General features: G+C 46.2%; 1 protein-coding gene across 2 annotated transcripts in view; it reads right to left on the bottom strand.

Annotated features, from left to right (window-relative positions):
• KDM1A (lysine demethylase 1A) overlaps positions 1–17110 on the bottom strand; it is a gene marked incomplete at both ends in the record, with an annotated part of 86114 nt that extends 69004 nt beyond the window's left edge. For both annotated transcript variants that reach the window (XM_080690970.1, XM_080690971.1), the window contains 2 exons: positions 2584–2749; positions 16745–17110. In XM_080690970.1, coding sequence (XP_080547096.1) covers positions 2584–2749; positions 16745–17110 — 532 coding nt within the window. The remainder of the gene's footprint in view (positions 1–2583; positions 2750–16744) is intronic.
• Between the last annotated feature and the right edge of the window lie 2698 nt (positions 17111–19808).

Here is a 19808-nt window from a genome sequence, read left to right as displayed (position 1 = left end):
TAAACCTGCAATCTTCCTTTCTCTGCCTCCAAAGTACTGGGATTACAGGCATGCACCACCACACCTGGCCTGGTTTTTTTTTCCTTTTAAATAAAATAACTTCAACTGGGCATGGCGGCGCATACTTGTAATCCCAGCATTTAGGAGGCTGAGACAGGAAGATGGCGGCGGTTCACGGATAGCCTCAGCTACTAGTGAGGCCCTTTGCAACTCAGTGAGACCCTGTTTCCAAATAAAGAATAAAGAATTGAGAGGTAGAATGCCCCTAGGTTCCATCCCCAGTACCTAAATAAATAAATAACTTCTAGTAATTTTCAATAACATGACAGGGATGAAAGTAATGTAAGATAAAGCAGATGGGGTCTTTTTTTTTTTTTTTTTTTGGTGGTACTGGGGTTCCTGGAAGCCCTTCTACCTCCGGGCTACACTCCCAGACCTATTTTTACATTTTCATTTTGGAAACAGGGTCTCCTAAGCCAGCGCGCGCGGCTGGCTTCGAACCTGCACGATCCTCCTGTCTCTGCCTCCCAAGCGCGGGGATTACAAGCGTGCGCCACCACGCCTGGCCGCATTTTGTTTTAATAAGGAATAGAACTTAAAAAATTGGTGAGGTGAGTGGGCCTAGAGTTCATGGAAATGCTATTTTTTAAAATTATTTATGGAGAGAAACTTAGTAAAAACTCAAAGTCAAAAAGAGTTAATAACATGACACAGTGGCACACACTTGTAATCCCAGTACTTGGGAGGCTGAGACAGGAGGATTACAGGTTCTTGGCCAGCATCAGCTACTTAGTCAGACCCTGTTAAAATAAAGAATAAAAAATGGGACTGGGGATGTAGCTCAGAGATAGAATGTTCCTAGGTTCAATCCTCAGTACCAAACAGAAAAAAAGAAAAAAGTTAATGAAATGTCACTAAGGATGAAGGTATAAAAAAATTTAAGCTTTTCTGGGCATGGTGGTGCACACTTGTAATCCCAGAGCTTGGGAGGCTGAAACAGGAGGATCGCACAGGTTCAAAGCCAGCCTCAAGTACTTAGTGAGGCTCTCAGCAACTAATTGAGACCCTGTTTCTGAATAAAATCTATAATAGGTCTGGGAGGATAGCCCAGAGGTAGAAAAGCCCCTGGGTTCCACTGCCAGTACCACAAAAAAATTTTTTTTAATTAAGCTTGTTTTTGCTTGATCTCTCTAAAACAGAAAGGTACTCCCTATTTGCTCTAGATAGCCTCTAAAAGCTGGAACTCACAGTTGGAAATGTTAGATTTTTCTTTTTCTGTTTTTTTTTTGGTGGTATGGAAGATGGAACCCAGGGGCATTTCTACCTCCAAGCTACACCCTCAGCCCAATTTTTTTATTCTTTATTTTGAAACAGGGTCCCACTGAGTTACAAAGGGCCTCACTAAGTAGCTGAGGCTGTCCATGAACCGCGATCCTCCTGTCTCAGCCTCCTGAATGCTGGGATTACAAGCGTGTAGCACCACGCCTGGCTAGATATTTTTCTTTTTAAAGCTGCTTGAACATCTGACACTAATACTACAAATTCCAATAATATTTCCATGGTATAAGGAAGACTGTGGGAATTTAGTCTCTTACCACTCCTTTGATTGGGAGTCTCAATAACTAAATAATTAAAGATCTGAGGCCTTTTCAGTTTGACCTTAAAATATATTTTTATATTTGTTCACCTGAAAAAAAGCTTCTTAAAACTGAGCTATACCATGAAGGTCTATAAAACCGAGCTATACCATGAAGGTCTTCTCAAAAAATATGCGCACGCTTGTAATCCCAGCATTCAGGAGGCTGAGACTGGAGGATCGTGGTTCACGGCCAGCCTCAACTACTAAGTGAGGCCCTCCGCAATTTAGTGAGACCCTGTCTCAAAATAAATAAAAAATAGGGCAGGGGGTGTAGCTCGGAGGTCAAATGCCCCTGGGTTCCATCCCCAGACCCCCCCCCAAGAAAGTATCCATACTGTAAATGGATAGTTCAGCCGCACCAATTTCTAAATCATTCTACCTTTGATTAAATCAGTGAGTCAAACTGTCACTGAGAGGGCTGTTGCGTTGGATACAGCATTCTGTGTTCTCTAACCATTTATTTCCTTCCCTTCCTCCCTCCCTTCCTTCATGCTGAGGGTTGAACCCAGAGACATTCTAGCTCCAAGATGCTCCCTGCACCCACCTCTCAGCTGTTTTTATTTTTGAAACAGGATCTAAGTTGCTAAGGCTGTCCTCAAACCCACAATCCTCCTGTCTCAGCCTCCAAATCCTGGGATTACAGGCCTGTGTCACCAGGCCAATTATTTTCTCTCTGCCTTCTACTGCCACTGTCCTTCCACTGCCATCCTTTACTTTCCTTCTTTTTACGTCCAGATAGACATGCACAAAGATTGTCAATACCAGTATGTATGTGTACACACATGTATATGAACACACACGCACATATAAAGACACACATGGCAAGAGTCCCCGTATCAGAGTATAAACCAAAGATGAAGACATACATAACATAGCAGAATAGGGATAAATCCACTTCTTATTTCTAAGATAAAACAAAACTGTGGTTGATGACTACCACTCACCAGACGGTTCTTCAGGCTCGCTTTCATTTTCTTCCTCAGGTGGGGCTTGAGGGGGTGGTGGGGGAAGCTTCTTTTCCTTCTCTGCTTTAGCATTTCTCTCTTCTTCCGAATAATACTCATCTTCTGAGAGGTTAGCCAAGCTTTCATCCATCTCTCTGTACTCTACCTATGTGGAGATTGTAACCAAGAAAAGCTAAATACAGTGAACATCTAAAATCAGGGGCTCTATTTGGAACTATTAGTGAATATTAACTGCTTTGTAACTTCCTTCACATAAACATATAAATAAGCAATATAACAAGAAATGAACAGTTAGTAACAGGTAGGTTTCTTTTGTTTTGGTACTATGGATTGAACCCAGGGGATTTCAAGCTACATCCCTAGCTCTTTTTATTTTGAAACAGGGTCTGCCTAAGCTGCTGGGGCTGGACTGGAAACTTCCATCCTCCTGCTTCAGCCTCCGAAGTCCTGGTATCACAGCCTAGGCCACCACTCCCAGCTGTAACAGGTAGTTATTAAAAACAGAAAGCCTCAGGAGACCATCTTGTGTCAGTTCAGGTTTAGCCTAAGCTGTAACTTTTTTTTTTTTTTTTAACAGTCCTGGAGATGGAACCCAGTGGCATTCTACCTCCAAGCTATACCCCAGGTCCTATTTTGTTTTTGAAACAGGGTCTTACTGAGTTGCAAAGGGCCTGAATAAGTAATTAAGGCTGTCCTCGAACCATGACCTTCCTGTCTCAGCCTCCCACATACATGCTGGGATGACAAGCATGGGTCACACCCCTCTAATCTGTAACTTTTACATCACAGTACCACCAATTTAAATAACTGACTCTGAAGTTCTCTACAACTCCTAAAAAGAAACCTTTTCAGTGTGTATTTACATACTAGAAATTTCAGTAAAAGACTAAAATAACCCTCAGACACAAATATCGCTAACTAGGTTACCAAGTCTGTCTAGTGCCAAGTCTATTTTCTAACTATTACATGGGGAAACAACAAAAGAATTCCAGAAACAAAATAAGAGGAGAAGGAATAAAAGTCATCAATGCCAAGTCAAGCCAGCACACCTGTGATCCCAGAACTTGTACTGAGACAGGAAGAGCTCGGGCTTGTAGCCTGCCATAGCAACTCAGCAAGGCTCTCAGCAAATTAGTGAGACCCTGTTTCAAAATAAAAAATAGGATGCTGGGCGTGGTGGTCCACGCTTGTAATCCCCACACTTGGGAGGTGGAGACAGGAGGATCATGCAGGTTTGAAGCCAGCCTCTCTGGCTTGAGAGACCCTGTTTCCAAATAAAATATAAAATAGGTCTGGGAGTGTAGCCTGGAGGTAGAAGGGTTCCATCCCCAGTACCACCAAAAAAAAAAAAAATAGGAACCAGGCATGTTGGTGCACGCTTATAATCACAGTATTATTTAGGACGCTGAGACAGGAAGATGGTGATTCACATGGACAGCCTCAGCTACTTATGCCCTTTCCAACTTAGTGAGACTCTGTTTCAAAATAAAGAATTAAAAAAATAGGGCTGGGGATATAGCTCAGAGGTAGAATGCCCCTGGGTTACAACCCCAGTACTAAAAAAAAAAAAAAGAAGAAGAAGAAGAGTGGATACATAAACGCAGACACTAACTAGCAGGTCCTGTGGTACTCTTCTAAAAGATCCCCACCCCACCCCACCACAGGCCTTGCACCACTCAGAGTATCCCAGTCACAGCACTTTTCCCTGGGCTTCTACATAATGCCCCCTTCCACCTTGCTGGTCTATGCCACAGAAATGGGACATAAATACCAAAACCACACAACTCTGTCAATAACTACTATCCAGCTGTACTTAGTAAATCGAGTATTGGATAAAAAGCAGAAAATATTTCCAGATCTTCTTCCATTCCTTAAAATGAGATTTCAGAACAAAAGTAGCTAAATTCCAGTTAGAGCCAGGAATGGTGGCACACGCTTGCAATCCCAGTATTTGGGAGGCTGAGAACAGAGAATCACGGTTTATAGACAGCCCCAGCTATTTAATGAGGCCCTCTGCCACTTAGGGAGACGCTATTTCAAAATAAATAAAAAATAGGCCTGGGGGTTTAGCTCGGAGGTCGAATGCCCCTGGGTTCCTCGCCAGATCCGCAAAAAACAGTCCACTGCTCCCTTTTTTTTTTTTTTTTTTTTTGGTGATACTGGGGGAACCAGGGGCTTTGAACCTGTGCGATCCTCCTGTCTCAGCCTCCCAAGCGCTGGGATTACAAGCGTGTGCCACCACACCTGGCTGTCCAGTGGCTTTTAAATTACTCAGCAAATCTCCCTGCAGGGGCCCCTGAAGGATTGAAAACAGGGACGATTTGAGCAGGTTGAGCTCCAGGCTCCTTTTCTTGGTCAACAAAAGCAACTGATTTGGCTTCTAAGGAAGCTTTCTACAGTTTTCATTTTTAAAATATTGTGATTTCTCCAGCAATTTAATAGAACCAAAGATTTCAGTCTCCTGACTGAAAATCAGAGATAGTACACCTCTGGGCTCTATCCCAGTACCCGAACACACACAAAAAGAAAAAGACAAGAGAGACAGTCAGTCAGTCAGTCAACCTGAAACTATGGAAAAAGTCCATTTGCTCTTAAAATGTATCTAGAGCCAGGTGGGGGTGGTACATGATTATAATCCTAGTACTTGGGAGGCTGAGACAGGAGGATCCCAGGTTCAAGGACAGCCTCAGCAAGTAGTGAGACTCCTATCAACCTAGAGACCCTGTTCTAAAACAAAAACTTAAAAAATAGGGTTGGAAGCCGGGCGTGGTGGTGCACGCTTGTAATCCCAGCATTCGGTAGGCTGAGACCTGGAGGATTGCGTTTCGCAGACAGCCTCAGCTACTTAGTGAGGCCCCCTGCAACTCAGTGAGACCCGGTTTCAAAATAAAGAATAAAAAATAGGGCAGGGGGTGTAGCCAGAGGTCAAATGCCCCTGGGCTCCATCCCCAGACCCGCAAAAAATTAATTAATTAATTAAAATAAAAATAAAAAATAGGGTTGGAGATGCAGCTTGGAGGTAGAATACCCCTGGGTTCAATACCCAGTACCATGGAGAGAGGATAAAAAGGAGCTAGAAAAGCTGATAAGTAAAGAATCCACATATAAAGGAGCAAGTGACAGGTCTTACTACTATTTCATATTCTAGTTATAAAGAAGAGAGAACCAGGTCATTAATAGAAAGAGGAAGCACTCTTAGTCAATGTGTCAATGGAGGCAAAGGAGAGTAGGGGAGGGAAGAATATATGATGGACCGGTTGGTCAAATTGTATAATATAAGCCGGGCGTGGTAGTGCACACTTGTAATCCCAGCATTCGGGAGGCTGAGACTGGAGGATCACGGTTCACAGACAGCCTCAGCTACTACTTAGTGAGACCCTGTTTACAAATAAAGAATAAAAAATAGCGCTGGGGGTGTAGCTCAGAGGTAGAATGCCCCTGGATTCCATCCCCAGTACTGCAAAAAAAAAAAAAAAAAAAAAAATTGTATAATATATATGTATTATAAAAGAGCTGTTGATAATATTGGAACACTGTAAAACTGTAGCTGGATTCTAGAAAGCATTAGAAACTATAGTTTTCTGATATTATGGAGCCAATGAAAAATAAAAATAATCACATAAGGAGATGGGGCAAGACAACATGGTTTTCACATACGACATACCTAATATATTAATTTCCAAAACGAATAGTCCTGTGAATTACAGTGATATAACCTAATTTAGTTTTCTAAATGCCTTTGAAATAGCTCCAGATGGCTATTTTTATATTGCCTTTTTCTTCTCAATGATGTGACCAAAGGTTTGGGGTATGGGGCAGTACTTAGGAGAGAGAATAATTTTTTAAATATCAGGAATGCATTAGAAAGTAGAAAACAAAAATAAAGGACAAATTGACTAGTTATAAGTGGTGCTCTAACAATATTTATTTTTGTAGTTCTGAGGATGGAACCCAGGGGCATTACACCTCCAAGCTATACCCTCAGCCCTATTTTTTATCCTTTATTTTGAAACAAGGTCCCACTGAGTTGCAAAGGGCCTCACTAAATACCTGAGGCTGTCCTCCAACCACGATCCTCCTGTCTCAGCCTTCCGAATGCTAGAATTACAAGCATGCGCCACCAAGGGTGGCCAGGCTTCTACCAATCTTAATTTAACACATGAATAATTGTATTCATCTACTGAACACTGAGTACATGGCACAATAAAGAAAACAATTATGAATGAGTGTATCCCTACCCTTAATAAGCTAAAAACCAGAGGCCCTGAGTTCAATCCCTAGCATCACACATTCACTAAAAGTAATAGTTCAATCCTTGTACCTAAAGGATTGAGAATCTCTCATCTCTAAGTAAAAACCGCAAGAACTTCTTAAAACCAAGGACATAAAATAGCTCAGAAGGCAGATTATGAGTAGGGTAATTATTATTTTTACACTGGTGTATTTTTGCTCCTTACACTTTTATCTCTAGTCTCTTTCTTTTCATGCCCACCCTTACTACACTGACTCATTCCTTTCCCATCACCTTAATGCTCCAGCTTTTTAAAAATCTTTCTCTTTTTAGTTCACCTAGGGCACAAAAACTGATTAATATTCCTAACAGGTGACACTGTCAGCTTAACAAATGAAATCCAAATTTTTCAAACTAGTACATAAGCCTGGCGTGGTGGCGCACACTTGTAATCCCAGCATTTGGGAGGTGGAGACCAGAGGATCGCGGTTTGTGGACAACCTCAGCTACTTACTGAGGCCCTCGGCAACTTAGTGAGACCCTGTTTCAAAATAAAGAATAAAATATAGAGCAAGGGGTGTAACTCAGAGGTTGAATGTCCCTGCATTCCATCCCCAGACCCGCAAAAAAAAAAAAACTAGCATATAAATTTGCGGGCTTTAAACTATTCAAACATGCCAGGCATTGTGGCTCATGCTTGTAATCCCAGTACTTGGGAGGCTGAGACCAGAGGATCGAGCAGGTTTAAAGCCAGCCTCAGCTACCTAGTGAGGCCCTTGCAATTTAAAGAGACCCTGTTTCAAGTAAAATATAAAATAGCTCAGCCGGGCATGGATGCACAAGCTTGTAATCCCAGCTACAGGAGGCTGTGACCGGAGGAATGCAGTTCGCAGACAATCTCAGCTGCTTAACAAGGCTCTCCGCAACTTAGTGAGACCCTGTTTCAAAATAAAGAATAAAAAATAGGGCAGGGGGTGTAGCTCAGAGGTTGAATGCCCTGGGTTCCATCCCCAGACACACACACACACACACACACACACACACACACACACACACACACAAATATATATATACTAAGTCTGGGAGTGTAGCCCAGAGGTGAAAGCAAGCCCCTGGGTTCCATCCCAAGTACCACAAAAATAAACAAATGAATAAATAAACTATTCAAACCTACCTTCAATTTCAGTGCTGTTCTGTCCACACCTGAACCCCCTAAAAGCTTTTTCTACTAACTCAATTCCTAAAATTCAAGGCCCAATGCCTTGGCAAATTACTTAATTATTCTAATTAAAGACTATTTCCTTCCCTTCTCTGAATTCTCATTGAACTTATGGTCTGCTCTTCATAGTCTAATTCAGTGTAATGTGGTAAAACATTTTGTGATAAAGGAAATGTTTGGTATCTGTGCTTCCAATACTGTGGCCACATTAGAATGTGGCTAATAAACACAATGCGGCAACTATAAGGAGATCTAATATATATATATATATATTTTTTTTTTTTTTTTTTTTTTTTTGCGGTACTGGGGATGGAACCCAGGGGTATTGCCCTCTGAGCTACACCCCCAGCCCTATTTTTTTTTTTTTATTCTTTTTTGAAACAGGATCACACTGAGTTTTGAAGGGCCTCCCGAAGTAACTGAAGCCACAAACTGTGATCCTCTGGTCTCTGCTTCCCGAATACTGGGAGGCAGTGCTCCACCATGCCCAGCCTATAAGGAAATATTTTAAATTTTAATCTAATAGCCACATACAGCTACGGGCCATCGTACTGAACAACACAAATCTCGAACTCTAAACAACCTGAATACAACTCTACAACCCCAACACTACAGATCCCTTTTATCTTGCACCTCAAAAAAAACCTACCTCGAATTAGACTAATTTGTCAGCCAGGTGTAGTGGCAAAGTAATCCCAGTATTTGGGAGGCTAAGGTAGGAGGATGGCAGGTTCGAGGCCAGCCTAAGCAACATAGTGAGACTCATCAACCTAGCAAGACGCCGATTCCAAGGGAGGAGGGGTACCAGAAAGAATAATGTCCCTGGGTTCAATTCCCAGTACCATAAAGTAAATAAACTCATCTGCCCACTGTTCTCGGCTTTCAGTCGCTCACGCGGAACTCCCTGTGCTTCTCAAACCACTGTACTCTCTCCAAGCATTCTTCACTTCTTTCTCTCCCCTAGTAATAATTACAGGCTCGCTCTTACTCCCTGTCCACACAGTAATGAGCACTTTGTTCGCATTCATATCAAAGCCTAGCAACCTTGAGTAGCAAGGACTCAGAGGAAGAGCAACTGGCCTCCAAGTGCGTCCTTTCCCCGACCACTCTCCTAAATGCTGCCACTTCAAGGCCTAGCTGTTATTCCTGGAACTGTAGTGTTCCTGAAGTTCCACCCTAATTTGCCAATTTCATACTTTAAATGCTGCCCTCATTTTAGCACATACCTACCCAGATGAATTTAGCATGAAACAGATCAAAATAAAGCTTCAAGAAGCCGGGCATGGTGGCACACGCTTGTAATCCCAACATTTAGGAGGCTGAGACAGGAGGATCGGGTTCATGGACAGCCTCAGCTACTTTGAGGGCCTCAGTGAGATCTTGTTTCAAAATAAAGAATAAGAAATAAGACTGGAGGTATAGCTTGGAGGTAGAATGCCCCTGGGTTCCATTCCCAGTACTGCAAAAAAAAAAAAAAAAAAAAAAGGTTTCAATAAGTCACTGAGGGCCTAAGTAGCTGAGGCTGGCTGCAGACCTGGCTTCCTCCAGTCTCATTCCTTGTCGGGGCCCACTCGGCAGGACCGAGGTGGCACCCAGGCTTGTTGCCAGCATGGACTCAAGATGGCGCCTGGGCTTGCAGCCAAGTCACGAGGCTCACGAGGCTGGCGGTGCCCTGAGCCTGCGCAGTGAGCCCTATCAGGCGCCTTACGGATGATTAGTGACGCAGCGCCTCGTGCTACCACCTGCCCGCCCAGGAGAAGGTTAAAAAGCGCGCATGCCCTAGCGGGCGAAGCGAAGAGGGTTGGTGGACAGGAAGAGCAGTTTCTTGGCGGACTGCTCTGGGCTCCGAGCTGGGACGGACATGTTCACAAAGCCACCACTGTGACCGGTGTGTGCTGCAGCAGAGATGTAGAGTGCCACGGAGGAGGGTTGGTGGAGTGATGAGGGAGGAGATAGAAGACTGATGTTGTTTTTACCTGAGAGGGCGTTGAGAGAGCTAAGAGGGTTGGTGGAGTGATGGGGGAGAAGATGGAGAAGATCTACGGGAACTGTATAAGAACCTGGGGTAATAAAACTGCTTGAGGAAGATCGTGTAAGAGTCGTCACTGCGCACGACAAGTGGTGGCCCGTACGGGGACCTTCGCTTTGATCAGAACCTCAGCAGTCCAGGGCAGCTGGCTGGTAAGTGCTGGCTGGTAAGTACTCCTTTGACTCCGAAAAGGGAGGAGGAGGCTCCGTTTACGGAGGGTTATTTTCCCCGATCAACAGGGGGCTCCATTAAGGAGGATATTTTTTAGTGTAAGCAAGTTAGAGAATCGGGCTGGTCCTGATTCGACAAGGTAGAAGTAAATAAGGCTCGCGGATAAGCGAGGCTCGCGGATAAGCGAGGGACAGAAGTAAATAAGGCTCGCGGATAAGCGAGGCTCGCGGATAAGCGAGGGACAGAAGTAAATAAGTCTCGCGGATAAGCGAGGGACAGAAGTAAATAAGGCTCGCGAATAAGCGAGGCTCGCGGATAAGCGAGGGACAGCGCTGTGAAGGTTCGCAGGTGTTGCGACGAAAAGGTCTAAGGTTGCTAAAGTGAAAGCAGCCATTTTAGAAAATTTGAAAGCGAAAGAGATTTCTAAGAAGGAAGAAGCTCTGTTAGAATTCATAGAAAAAATGAAACGCCCTAAACCTTCCGCTCCTCCCCCTCCCTCTCCTAATCCGCCACCATAGATGGAAGACACCTGAGGTTAGTTGGAAAAGGCGCCTAATGTGTAAAGGATAGGTCAGAAGATTAGTTCCTAACGTAAGAGTTGTAAACTGCTGCTCGGTACCGTAGAGATGAGTTGTTTTCTTTAAGATCTTTGGGGAATTATTTCTACTTTCCCTCTTCCTTTACCTTGGTTAATGATAGTTTAGGTTGTTTTATTGATACCTGTTTTCTGACTTTCTGCTATGCTTCTATGCACCCTTGGAGACTTTGGAATTTCTGCTCTTATTGCTGTAATTGTGGCCTCTGTGGCCGTGGCAGTTATTGCAGCCACTATGAATGCTCTATCCTCACATGTGGCTGCTGGCATGGCTCAGCAAGCTCAATTATCTGGACTATATGTATAACGTATGTGCAGTATCAGAATTTCTCCCATGCAGGCAATTTGTTTCGTCATTTAAGCAAGACGCTTCTGGGGACTTGGAGCCGTGAATTTGAACACACCATGATTGAGCTACGAGCGTCCATCGCTGCAATTAATTCTACCCGCGTGGAAGTCGCCACAGTACAACAATGAATGGACTTAATACACGGAACATTGGGTTTTTTAAAAGACTGGGGTGGCATGGCGTTCTGGGCATTCTTGTTGGTGGTGGCATGATGTTTCATGGTTGGATATATCAGGCGAACTCGACAACGCACACTGCAACAACAGCGCATATTGGTGCAAGCTCTGGCAGCCCTAGAAGCTGGCTCATCTCCCCATGTATGGCTCAGTATGCTGGATCGGTAGTCAGTGACGGGTAAGATCGTCCCCGGGACCTTTCAACCTAAGACAGGGAAACAATCATGCTATTGTTCTCCCAATGACGGGTAAGAATGGTCCTTGAGGGTCGGCAACCTAAGACAGGCACGATCCCGAGCCTTATTTTAATAAAACAAAAAGGGAGATATGTCGGGGCCCACTCGGCAGGACCGAGGTGGCACCCAGGCTTGTTGCCAGCATGGACTCAAGATGGCGCCTGGGCTTGCAGCCAAGTCACGAGGCTCACGAGGCTGGCGGTGCCCTGAGCCTGCGCAGTGAGCCCTATCAGGCGCCTTACGGATGATTAGTGACGCAGCGCCTCGTGCTACCACCTGCCCGCCCAGGAGAAGGTTAAAAAGCGCGCATGCCCTAGCGGGCGAAGCGAAGAGGGTTGGTGGACAGGAAGAGCAGTTTCTTGGCGGACTGCTCTGGGCTCCGAGCTGGGACGGACATGTTCACAAAGCCACCACTGTGACCGGTGTGTGCTGCAGCAGAGATGTAGAGTGCCACGGAGGAGGGTTGGTGGAGTGATGAGGGAGGAGATAGAAGACTGATGTTGTTTTTACCTGAGAGGGCGTTGAGAGAGCTAAGAGGGTTGGTGGAGTGATGGGGGAGAAGATGGAGAAGATCTACGGGAACTGTATAAGAACCTGGGGTAATAAAACTGCTTGAGGAAGATCGTGTAAGAGTCGTCACTGCGCACGACAATTCCTAACTTCAAGCTTATTACAAAGCTAGAGTAATCCGAACAGTGTGGTGTTGGCAACAAGGTAAAAAATATATTAACAGGATAGAGTTCAGAGTCCAGAAATAAAGCTTACATTTATGGTGTCAACCACTCAATGTTCAATGGAAAATAGGAGTACTGGTCGTTAACAAATTGTGTTGAACAACTGGATATTCATATTGAAAAGAATAGAGCAAACAGGGCGTGGAAGCCACACCTGTATAGCCTCAGCTACGCAGTGCGGCACTCCTCAACTTAGCGAAACCCAGTTTCAAAATAAAAATAAAAAATACGGCAGAGGTGGTAGCTCAGAGGTCGAATGACCCTGAGTTCCATCCCCAGACCCACAAAAAAAAAGAGCAGAGCGTTTATCTCAACACTATTTGGAATTAATTCAGCACAAAAGGAAGCTGGGCATGGTGATGCAAGCTTGCAATCCAAGTATGTGGGAGGATGAGAGTAGGATCACAGATTCCTGGCCAATCTCGGTTACTTAGTGAGGCCCTCTGCAACTCAGCGAGACCATGTTTCAAAATAAAGTAAAAAAAAGTAGGGCTGGAGTGTAGCTTGGAGGTAGAATGCCCCTTGATTCAATTCCCTAGTATGCAAAAAAATAATAATAAAAAAAAGAAATTCAAGAGGATCACAATCCTAAATCCAAGAGCTAAAACTACAAAACTCTTAGGAAAAAAAAAAAAAAAACAGAAGCAAAAAAAGAACAAAAAAATAAACCGGACTTCATAAAAATTAAAATCCAGAACTCTTAAGCTGAGTGCAGTGGTGCACGCATGTAATCCCAGTACTTGGGAGGTTGAGACAGGAGGATCCCAGGTTCCTGAACAGCCTCAGCTACATAGGCCCTCCGCAACTTGGTGAGACCCTGCTTCAAAATAGAAAATAAAATTGGGCTGGGGGTATAGTTTGGAGATAGAAGGCCTCTAGGTTCAACTCCCAGTACCCCCCCCAAAAAAGGCCTGAGGGTCTAGTTTGGAGATAGAATGCCCCTAAATTCAATCCCAACACCACCATCCAAAAAAGAAAGTAGACTTGTAGCTCAATGCCAGGGGCTGGAAGTAGAGGGGAATGAAGAGTGACTGCCAAAGCTGGGCATGGTGGCACACGCTTGTAATCACAATACTTAGAAGGCTGTTCAGAGGTTTACGGCCAGCCTCAACTACTTAGTGAGGCCCTTTTTCAAAAAAAAAAAATAAGGCTGGGGGTGTAGCTCAGAGGTAGAATGCCCTTGGGTTCCATCTCCAATACCACAAAGAAAAAAAAAGTGACTGTCAATGATACATGTATCTCTGGGGGGCAATGAGAATGTTCTAAAATTGACTGTGGTACTGTGTACAACCTTGTAAATAAGATAAAAATTACTGAGCTGTGCATGCCTGCAATCCCAGCTACTCGACAGGCTGAGGTAGGAGAATGACCAGTTTGAAGCTAACTTGGGCAATTTAGCAAGACTCTGCCTCAAAGTTAAAAAAAAAGGGGGGGCTTGGGGTGGTCTGTGGGTGTAGTTCAGAAGTAGAGCACCCCTAGGTTTAATCCCCACTACTGCAAAATATAAATGGTGAATCATCTCAATAAGTGTTTTGTTTTGTTTTTTTTTGGCAGTACTGGGGGACCCAGGGGCATTCTACCTGAGCCACACCTCCAGCCCCATTTTTTTCTTTCTTCCTTTCTTTCCTCCTTCCTTCCCTTCTTTCTTTTGTGGTACTTAAAAGAGTGTCTTACCAAGTGTGGAGGGCCTCACTAAGTAGCTGAGGCTGGCGTGAACCTACGATGCTCCTGTCTCAGCCTCCCAAGTACTGGAATTACAAGCACGTGCTTCACCATGCCCAGCTGTTTGTTGTTGTTGTTTTATTTTGTTTGGCATACTGGGGATGGAACTCAGGGGCATTCTACCTCCGAGCTATATCCCCACTCCTATTTTTTTATTCTTTATTTTGAAACGGTCTCACTGAGTTGCAAGGAGCCTAAGTAGCTGCGGCTATCCACGCAAACTGCAATCCTGTCTCAGCCTCCCAAATACTGGGATTACAATGGTGTGACATCTTGCCAAGTTTTTTCCCCCCATGAGCCAGGTGTGGTGGCACTGAGGGTTCTCAGTCTGAGTAATATTTGTCATCTCAAGAAACTCCCCTACCTGCACTGACTTGCTATTTGCACTTAAAGCAATTATACACAGTAGGCTTAAAATATAGCTCAGTAGTACAGCAATCTCGTAACATATGCAAGGACCTCAGTTAGATCCCCAGCACCATAAAACTAAACTGTGTGTACACACACACACACACACGCTGGGTATACTGGCATGCACCTATAGTCCTGGTTACTTGGGAGGCTGATGCAGAAGGATCTCTTAAAAGCAGGAATTTGACAAACCTGCACAACACAGCAAGACCTAGTCTCAAAAAATCAATTTAAAGAAAACAAAAAAGAGCCAGGAGTGGTGCACACACTTGTAATCCCAGTACTTGAGAGGCTGAGACAGGAGGATTGTGCAGCTACTTAGGCTCTAGGCAACTTAGTGAGACCTTGTTTCCAAACAAAATAGGTCTGGGAGTGTGTGTGTGTGGGGGGGGGAGGCCCCTGGGTTCCATCCCCACTACACACACACACACACACACACACACACACACACACACACTCTATGAAGTGGAACATCCCTATAATCTCAGTACCTGGAAGACTGAGACAGGAGAATCCAAGGTTTGAGGCCAGACTCAACAATTTAGCAAAACTCTCAGCAACTTAGTAAGACACTGTTTCAAATAAAAATATAATAGTGCTGGAGGGGGTCTATCTTAGAGGTAGAAATGTCCCTCATTTACAAGTATTAATTCCATAAACTGCACAATTTTATTTAATATATTTACTTACTGTTCATTTTGCGGTGCTGGGGATCCAAGCCAGAGTCTCATACTTACTAGGCAAATGTACTACCACAGAGCTACATTCCCAGACTGCTTATGCTTATTTATTGCTACACATATTTCCAGTTTCTGATCCGAGCACATGAAATCTCGGGGGGGGGGGGGGGGGGGGTTCTAGCCAAGTGCCTGTAATTCCAGTACTTGAGAGGCAGAGACAGGTTCTGGGCCAGCCTCAGCAAGTTAGCAAGACCCTCAGGAACTTGGTGAGACCATTTCAAAATAAATAAATAAGCTGGGCACAGTCACTGGTGCTTGTAATCCCAGTACTTTGGAGGCCTCAGCCACTCAGGGAGACCCTCATCAACCCAGCTAAACCCTGTTTCAAAATAAAATTAGAGCCGAGCATGGTGGTGCATGCTTATAATCCCAGCATTTGGGAGGCTGAGACAGGAGGATCTCGGTTAGAGGGCAGCCTCAGTTACTAAGTGAGGCCCTTTGCAACTCAGTGAGACCCTGCTTCAAAAATTAAAAAATAGGGCTGGGGGTGTAGTTCAGAAGTAGAATGTCCCTGGGTTCCATCCCCAGTACCACCACCAAAAAAAAAAAAAAAAAAAAAAAATTAAATTAAAATAAAATAGGGCAAGGGATTTGGCTCAAAGGCAGAATGCTCCTGGGTTCAATCCCGAGTACCAAAATAAGTAAATACATACATACACCGGGTGATGCACGCTTGGAACCCCAGTATTTGGGAGACTGAAACAAAGATTCAGGTTCACGTACAGCCTCCAAAACTTAGGCCCTCTTTCGATATAACTAAAAGGAGCCTGGGGGTACAGCTCAAAGGTAGACTGCCCCTGGGTTTGATTCCCAGTACCACAAAAATAAATAAGGACATACACACACACATAAAAAAAAAAAAATTTAAAAAAAGGGCTGGGAGTGTAGCTCCGAGGTAGAACGCCCTACTAAGTTCAATCCCCAGTACAAAAAAAAAAAAAACAACAAAGAACCCGTCTATGCCCTAATACTGACCCAGTGTTCAGCCGACTCTTAGCATCCCACGTGATCCTTTGTTTCAATGATACCCCGTCACAACAGAAGTGTGGCTCTTACAAGCCTCAGCTTACTCATTCCTTAAATGGGACTGACAGTATCTGCCGGTCGGGGTTTAGCAAAAAGCAAAATCGCAAGACATCTGGCACACAGATGTACTGTTTAGTGTCCCACCTTTCTCTTCCCATAGGCTTGCACCTTGACTAACAGATAGGTAGCCCCCTTCGTCTTCTTCATCTATAAAAATGGACACTGAAGACCACTGAAGGCAAAATTTAAAAGATTCAAACTCTTGGCATGCAGCAAGCACTCAACACCCGAACCAAGCTGTTTTCAGCCCCACGGCCGAGGCCACTCCTTTAGCTCAGCAGAGAAACCCCCGACAGAAGCCGTCGACCTGCGGGGCAGCCTCCAGGCTCCGCGCCGGGCCAGCCGGGCGCCCCCCCTACGCCCCCGCGACTCCACCTCGCGAGGCCATGTTTTCCAGCCCGGAGCGTGGAGAGGTGTACTCGGCGCGGGGGTCGGGCTCACCTTGGCCCGCTTGCGCCGGCTGGTGCGGCGGCCCTCCGGCGTCTCGGCGATCCCGGTCTCCATCGGGGTCGCGGACCCGGGCACCGCCGTGGGCCCGGCCTGCGGCCCGGCGGACCCCGGCGGCTCGGCCAGGCCCCCGGGGGGCGAGGCCCGCGGCGGCTCCTTCTTGCGAGGGGTGCGCTCGCCCGCCGCCCCCGGCCCGACCTCGGCGGGGCCCGGCAGGCCCGCGGGCGGCGCGGCCACCTCGGAGCCGTTCTCGGCGCCGCCCGCGGCCCCGGGGCCCGCCTCCGTCCCGGCCGCCGCCGCCGCCGCCGCCGCCGCCGCCGCCGCCGCCGCCGCCGCCGCCGCCTTCTTCCCGGACAACATCTCGGGCCGCCTGGCCGCCGACGGCCGCAGGGGCCGCTCGGTCTGTCGCTCCGTGGGTCCCGAGCCGCAGCGCCTCACGCCGCCAACCGCCGCCGCCGCCGCCGCCGCCGCGTACGCACGCGCAGCGCGCGCTCCCGCCGCGTCCGGACAAAAAGGCCCGGAGCGCGCACGGCCCCGCCCTCCCGCTGCCATAGAGCGGCGGCCTCGCGGCTAGAGCGGCGCCGTGGCCGCCAGCGCGGGCTGGCCTAGAGCGCCTCCTGGGCCTGGGGGTCCGCCACTGCGCGCTGGGACGCGCCACCCGGGTCCGCCCAGGCTCCGCTCCTGCCGGGGTCTGCAACCAGTGTTTGCACAGGCTTACCACGTGAATTATGAAGTTCTTGCTTTCAAAGAGCTTACAGTCTAGTCGGGCGTAGTAGTGCACACCTGTAATTTCAGCTATTCAGGAGGCTGAGGCAGGAGGATTGCGTTCAAGGCCAGCCTGGGCGACGATGGAGACCCAGTCTCAAAATGAAAATGGTTCTCTGGCTGTAGCTCAGTGGTAGAATGCTCCTGCGTTCAATCCCCAGTACGTGGGGCCGGGAGCGTAACTGGGAGAGCTTCGCTTACTTAAAAGGACTGTCATACTTGGACTGGCACGCGAGTTTCCGGGTAATAAAATGAAGATATGTTAGGAAATCCCAGGACCCCCTCCTCCTTCGTGCCCCTCGCTGACACTTCCGCCAGCTATCTCTCCTGCCCCGCACACCCACATGGCTCCTAGCTGGGTCAGTTCTTCTCCTGACGACTATGGTGGAGTGGGTGGTTTATTTAACTCTCCCAGGAGTTCCTCACCCACCAAACATTGGAACAGATCTGTTTTTTGAGCTTATTTCCAATTGTTACACAGATATGAACTTGCTTTTTTAATTGTCTGTCTATTCTAAGTATAGCTTTCAAAAAAAAAAAAAACCTATGCCATTTGATGAAGTTTTCAAGAATTGGTAGAAACTGTTCTCTTGATTAAAACCTAGTCAGGGGTTGCCTGGGATAGAGTGGGTGCCCACCACAAAAGAGCAGGAAGGACTTGCTGGGGATAATGGCAGTGTTTTAAATCTTGACTGGGGTGATGGCTAATTTATTTCATGTGTAATAAAATATACATAACACAAAATCTACCATCTTAACCATCTGATGGGGTACTGGAAACTGAATACCCAGGGACATTGTATCTCTGAGCTATACTCCCAGCCCTATTTATTTATTTGTGGTACTGGAGATGGAATCCAGAGGCATTCTACCTCCGAGCTATGCCCCCAGTCCTATTTTTTATTCTTTATTTTGAAACAGGGTCTCATTAAGTTGTGGAGGACCTCACTAAGTAGCTGAGGCTGGACACAAACCTGCCACCCTCCTGTCTCAGCCTCCTAAGTATTAAGATTACATGTGTGTACCATCAGCTTGAACCCAGGGGCATTCTACTTTCTCCTAAGTATTAAGATTACATGTGGAGCTGGGCGTGGTGGCGCACGCTTTTAATCCCAGCATTTGGGAGGCTGAGACCGGAGGATCGCGGTTCGCAGACAGCCTCAGCTACTTAGTGAGGCCCTCCGCAACTCAGTGAGACCCGGTTTCAAAATAAATAAAAAAATTGGGCAGGGGGTGTAGCTCAGAGGTTGAATGCCCCTGGGTTCCATCCCCAGACCCGCAAAAAAAAAAAGATTACATGTGTGCACCATCAGCTTGAACCCAGGGGCATTCTACTTTCAAGTTATACCCAGACCTATTTTATTTATTCATTAATTATTTATTTATTGACTTATTTTGCAATACTGGTGCCGGAGCCTGCCGGCAAGAGTACGGGTTCTGAAGTGAGGCGTGAGGATGAAGAGTTTTTAACCCTAACGTGGGGGAGCTGCCAGCCTACTATCTCTACTGGTCGACCCCTGTTCATGGGTCAGTATTTCCTACAGGTCGGCGACTCTGCCTGGGTCAGTATTCTCTATTGCGTGGACACTCCTGACCAATGCAGCTTCTGGGTCAATCTTGTCTTTATTGTGCCGACCGACCTCTTGGCTTTGTTTTTCCAGAGGTATTTATACACAGCTACAGGTCAATCAACATTCTCATGCTAACACCACCAGAATACAATAAAGACCAATACAAAACACATATTACAGATAGGCCTATCAGCTGATCCTCTCTCAGACCTCTTTGAACTTTCCATAACCCCAAACCTTGTTGACTCTGGGCGAAGGACAGTCAGCTGAGTCAGAGACACCAATCTAGGAAAAGGCCTTAATGGCTCCCAACATATTGGGGATTGAACCCAGGGGCATTCTACCTCTGAGCTACACACCCCAGCCCTATTTTTTTTTTTTTTTGGGGGTGGTACTGGGGTGGAACCCAGAGGCTTTCTACCTCTGGGCTATACTCCCAGACCTATTTTTTATACTTTATTTGGAAACAGGGTCTCACTAAGTTGCTGACAGCCTCACTAAGAAGCTGAAGCTGGCTTCGAACCTGTGTGATCCTCCTGTCTCAGCCTCCCAAGCGTGGGGATTACAAGCGTGCGCCACCACGCCCGGCCTATTTTATTCTTTATTTTGAAACAGGGTCTCCCTAAGTTGCGGAGGGCCTCACACCTTTCTGAGGCTGGCCTTGAAACCGGTAATCCTCCTGTCTCAGCTCCCAAGTACTGGGATTACAAGCATGCGCCATC

Source organism: Muscardinus avellanarius (assembly GCF_963383645.1).
Source record: "Muscardinus avellanarius genome assembly, chromosome: 3".
NCBI lineage: Eukaryota > Metazoa > Chordata > Mammalia > Rodentia > Gliridae > Muscardinus > Muscardinus avellanarius.
The sequence above is the reverse complement of the archived record's forward strand: the minus strand, read 5'-3'. Positions and strand labels throughout refer to the sequence as shown.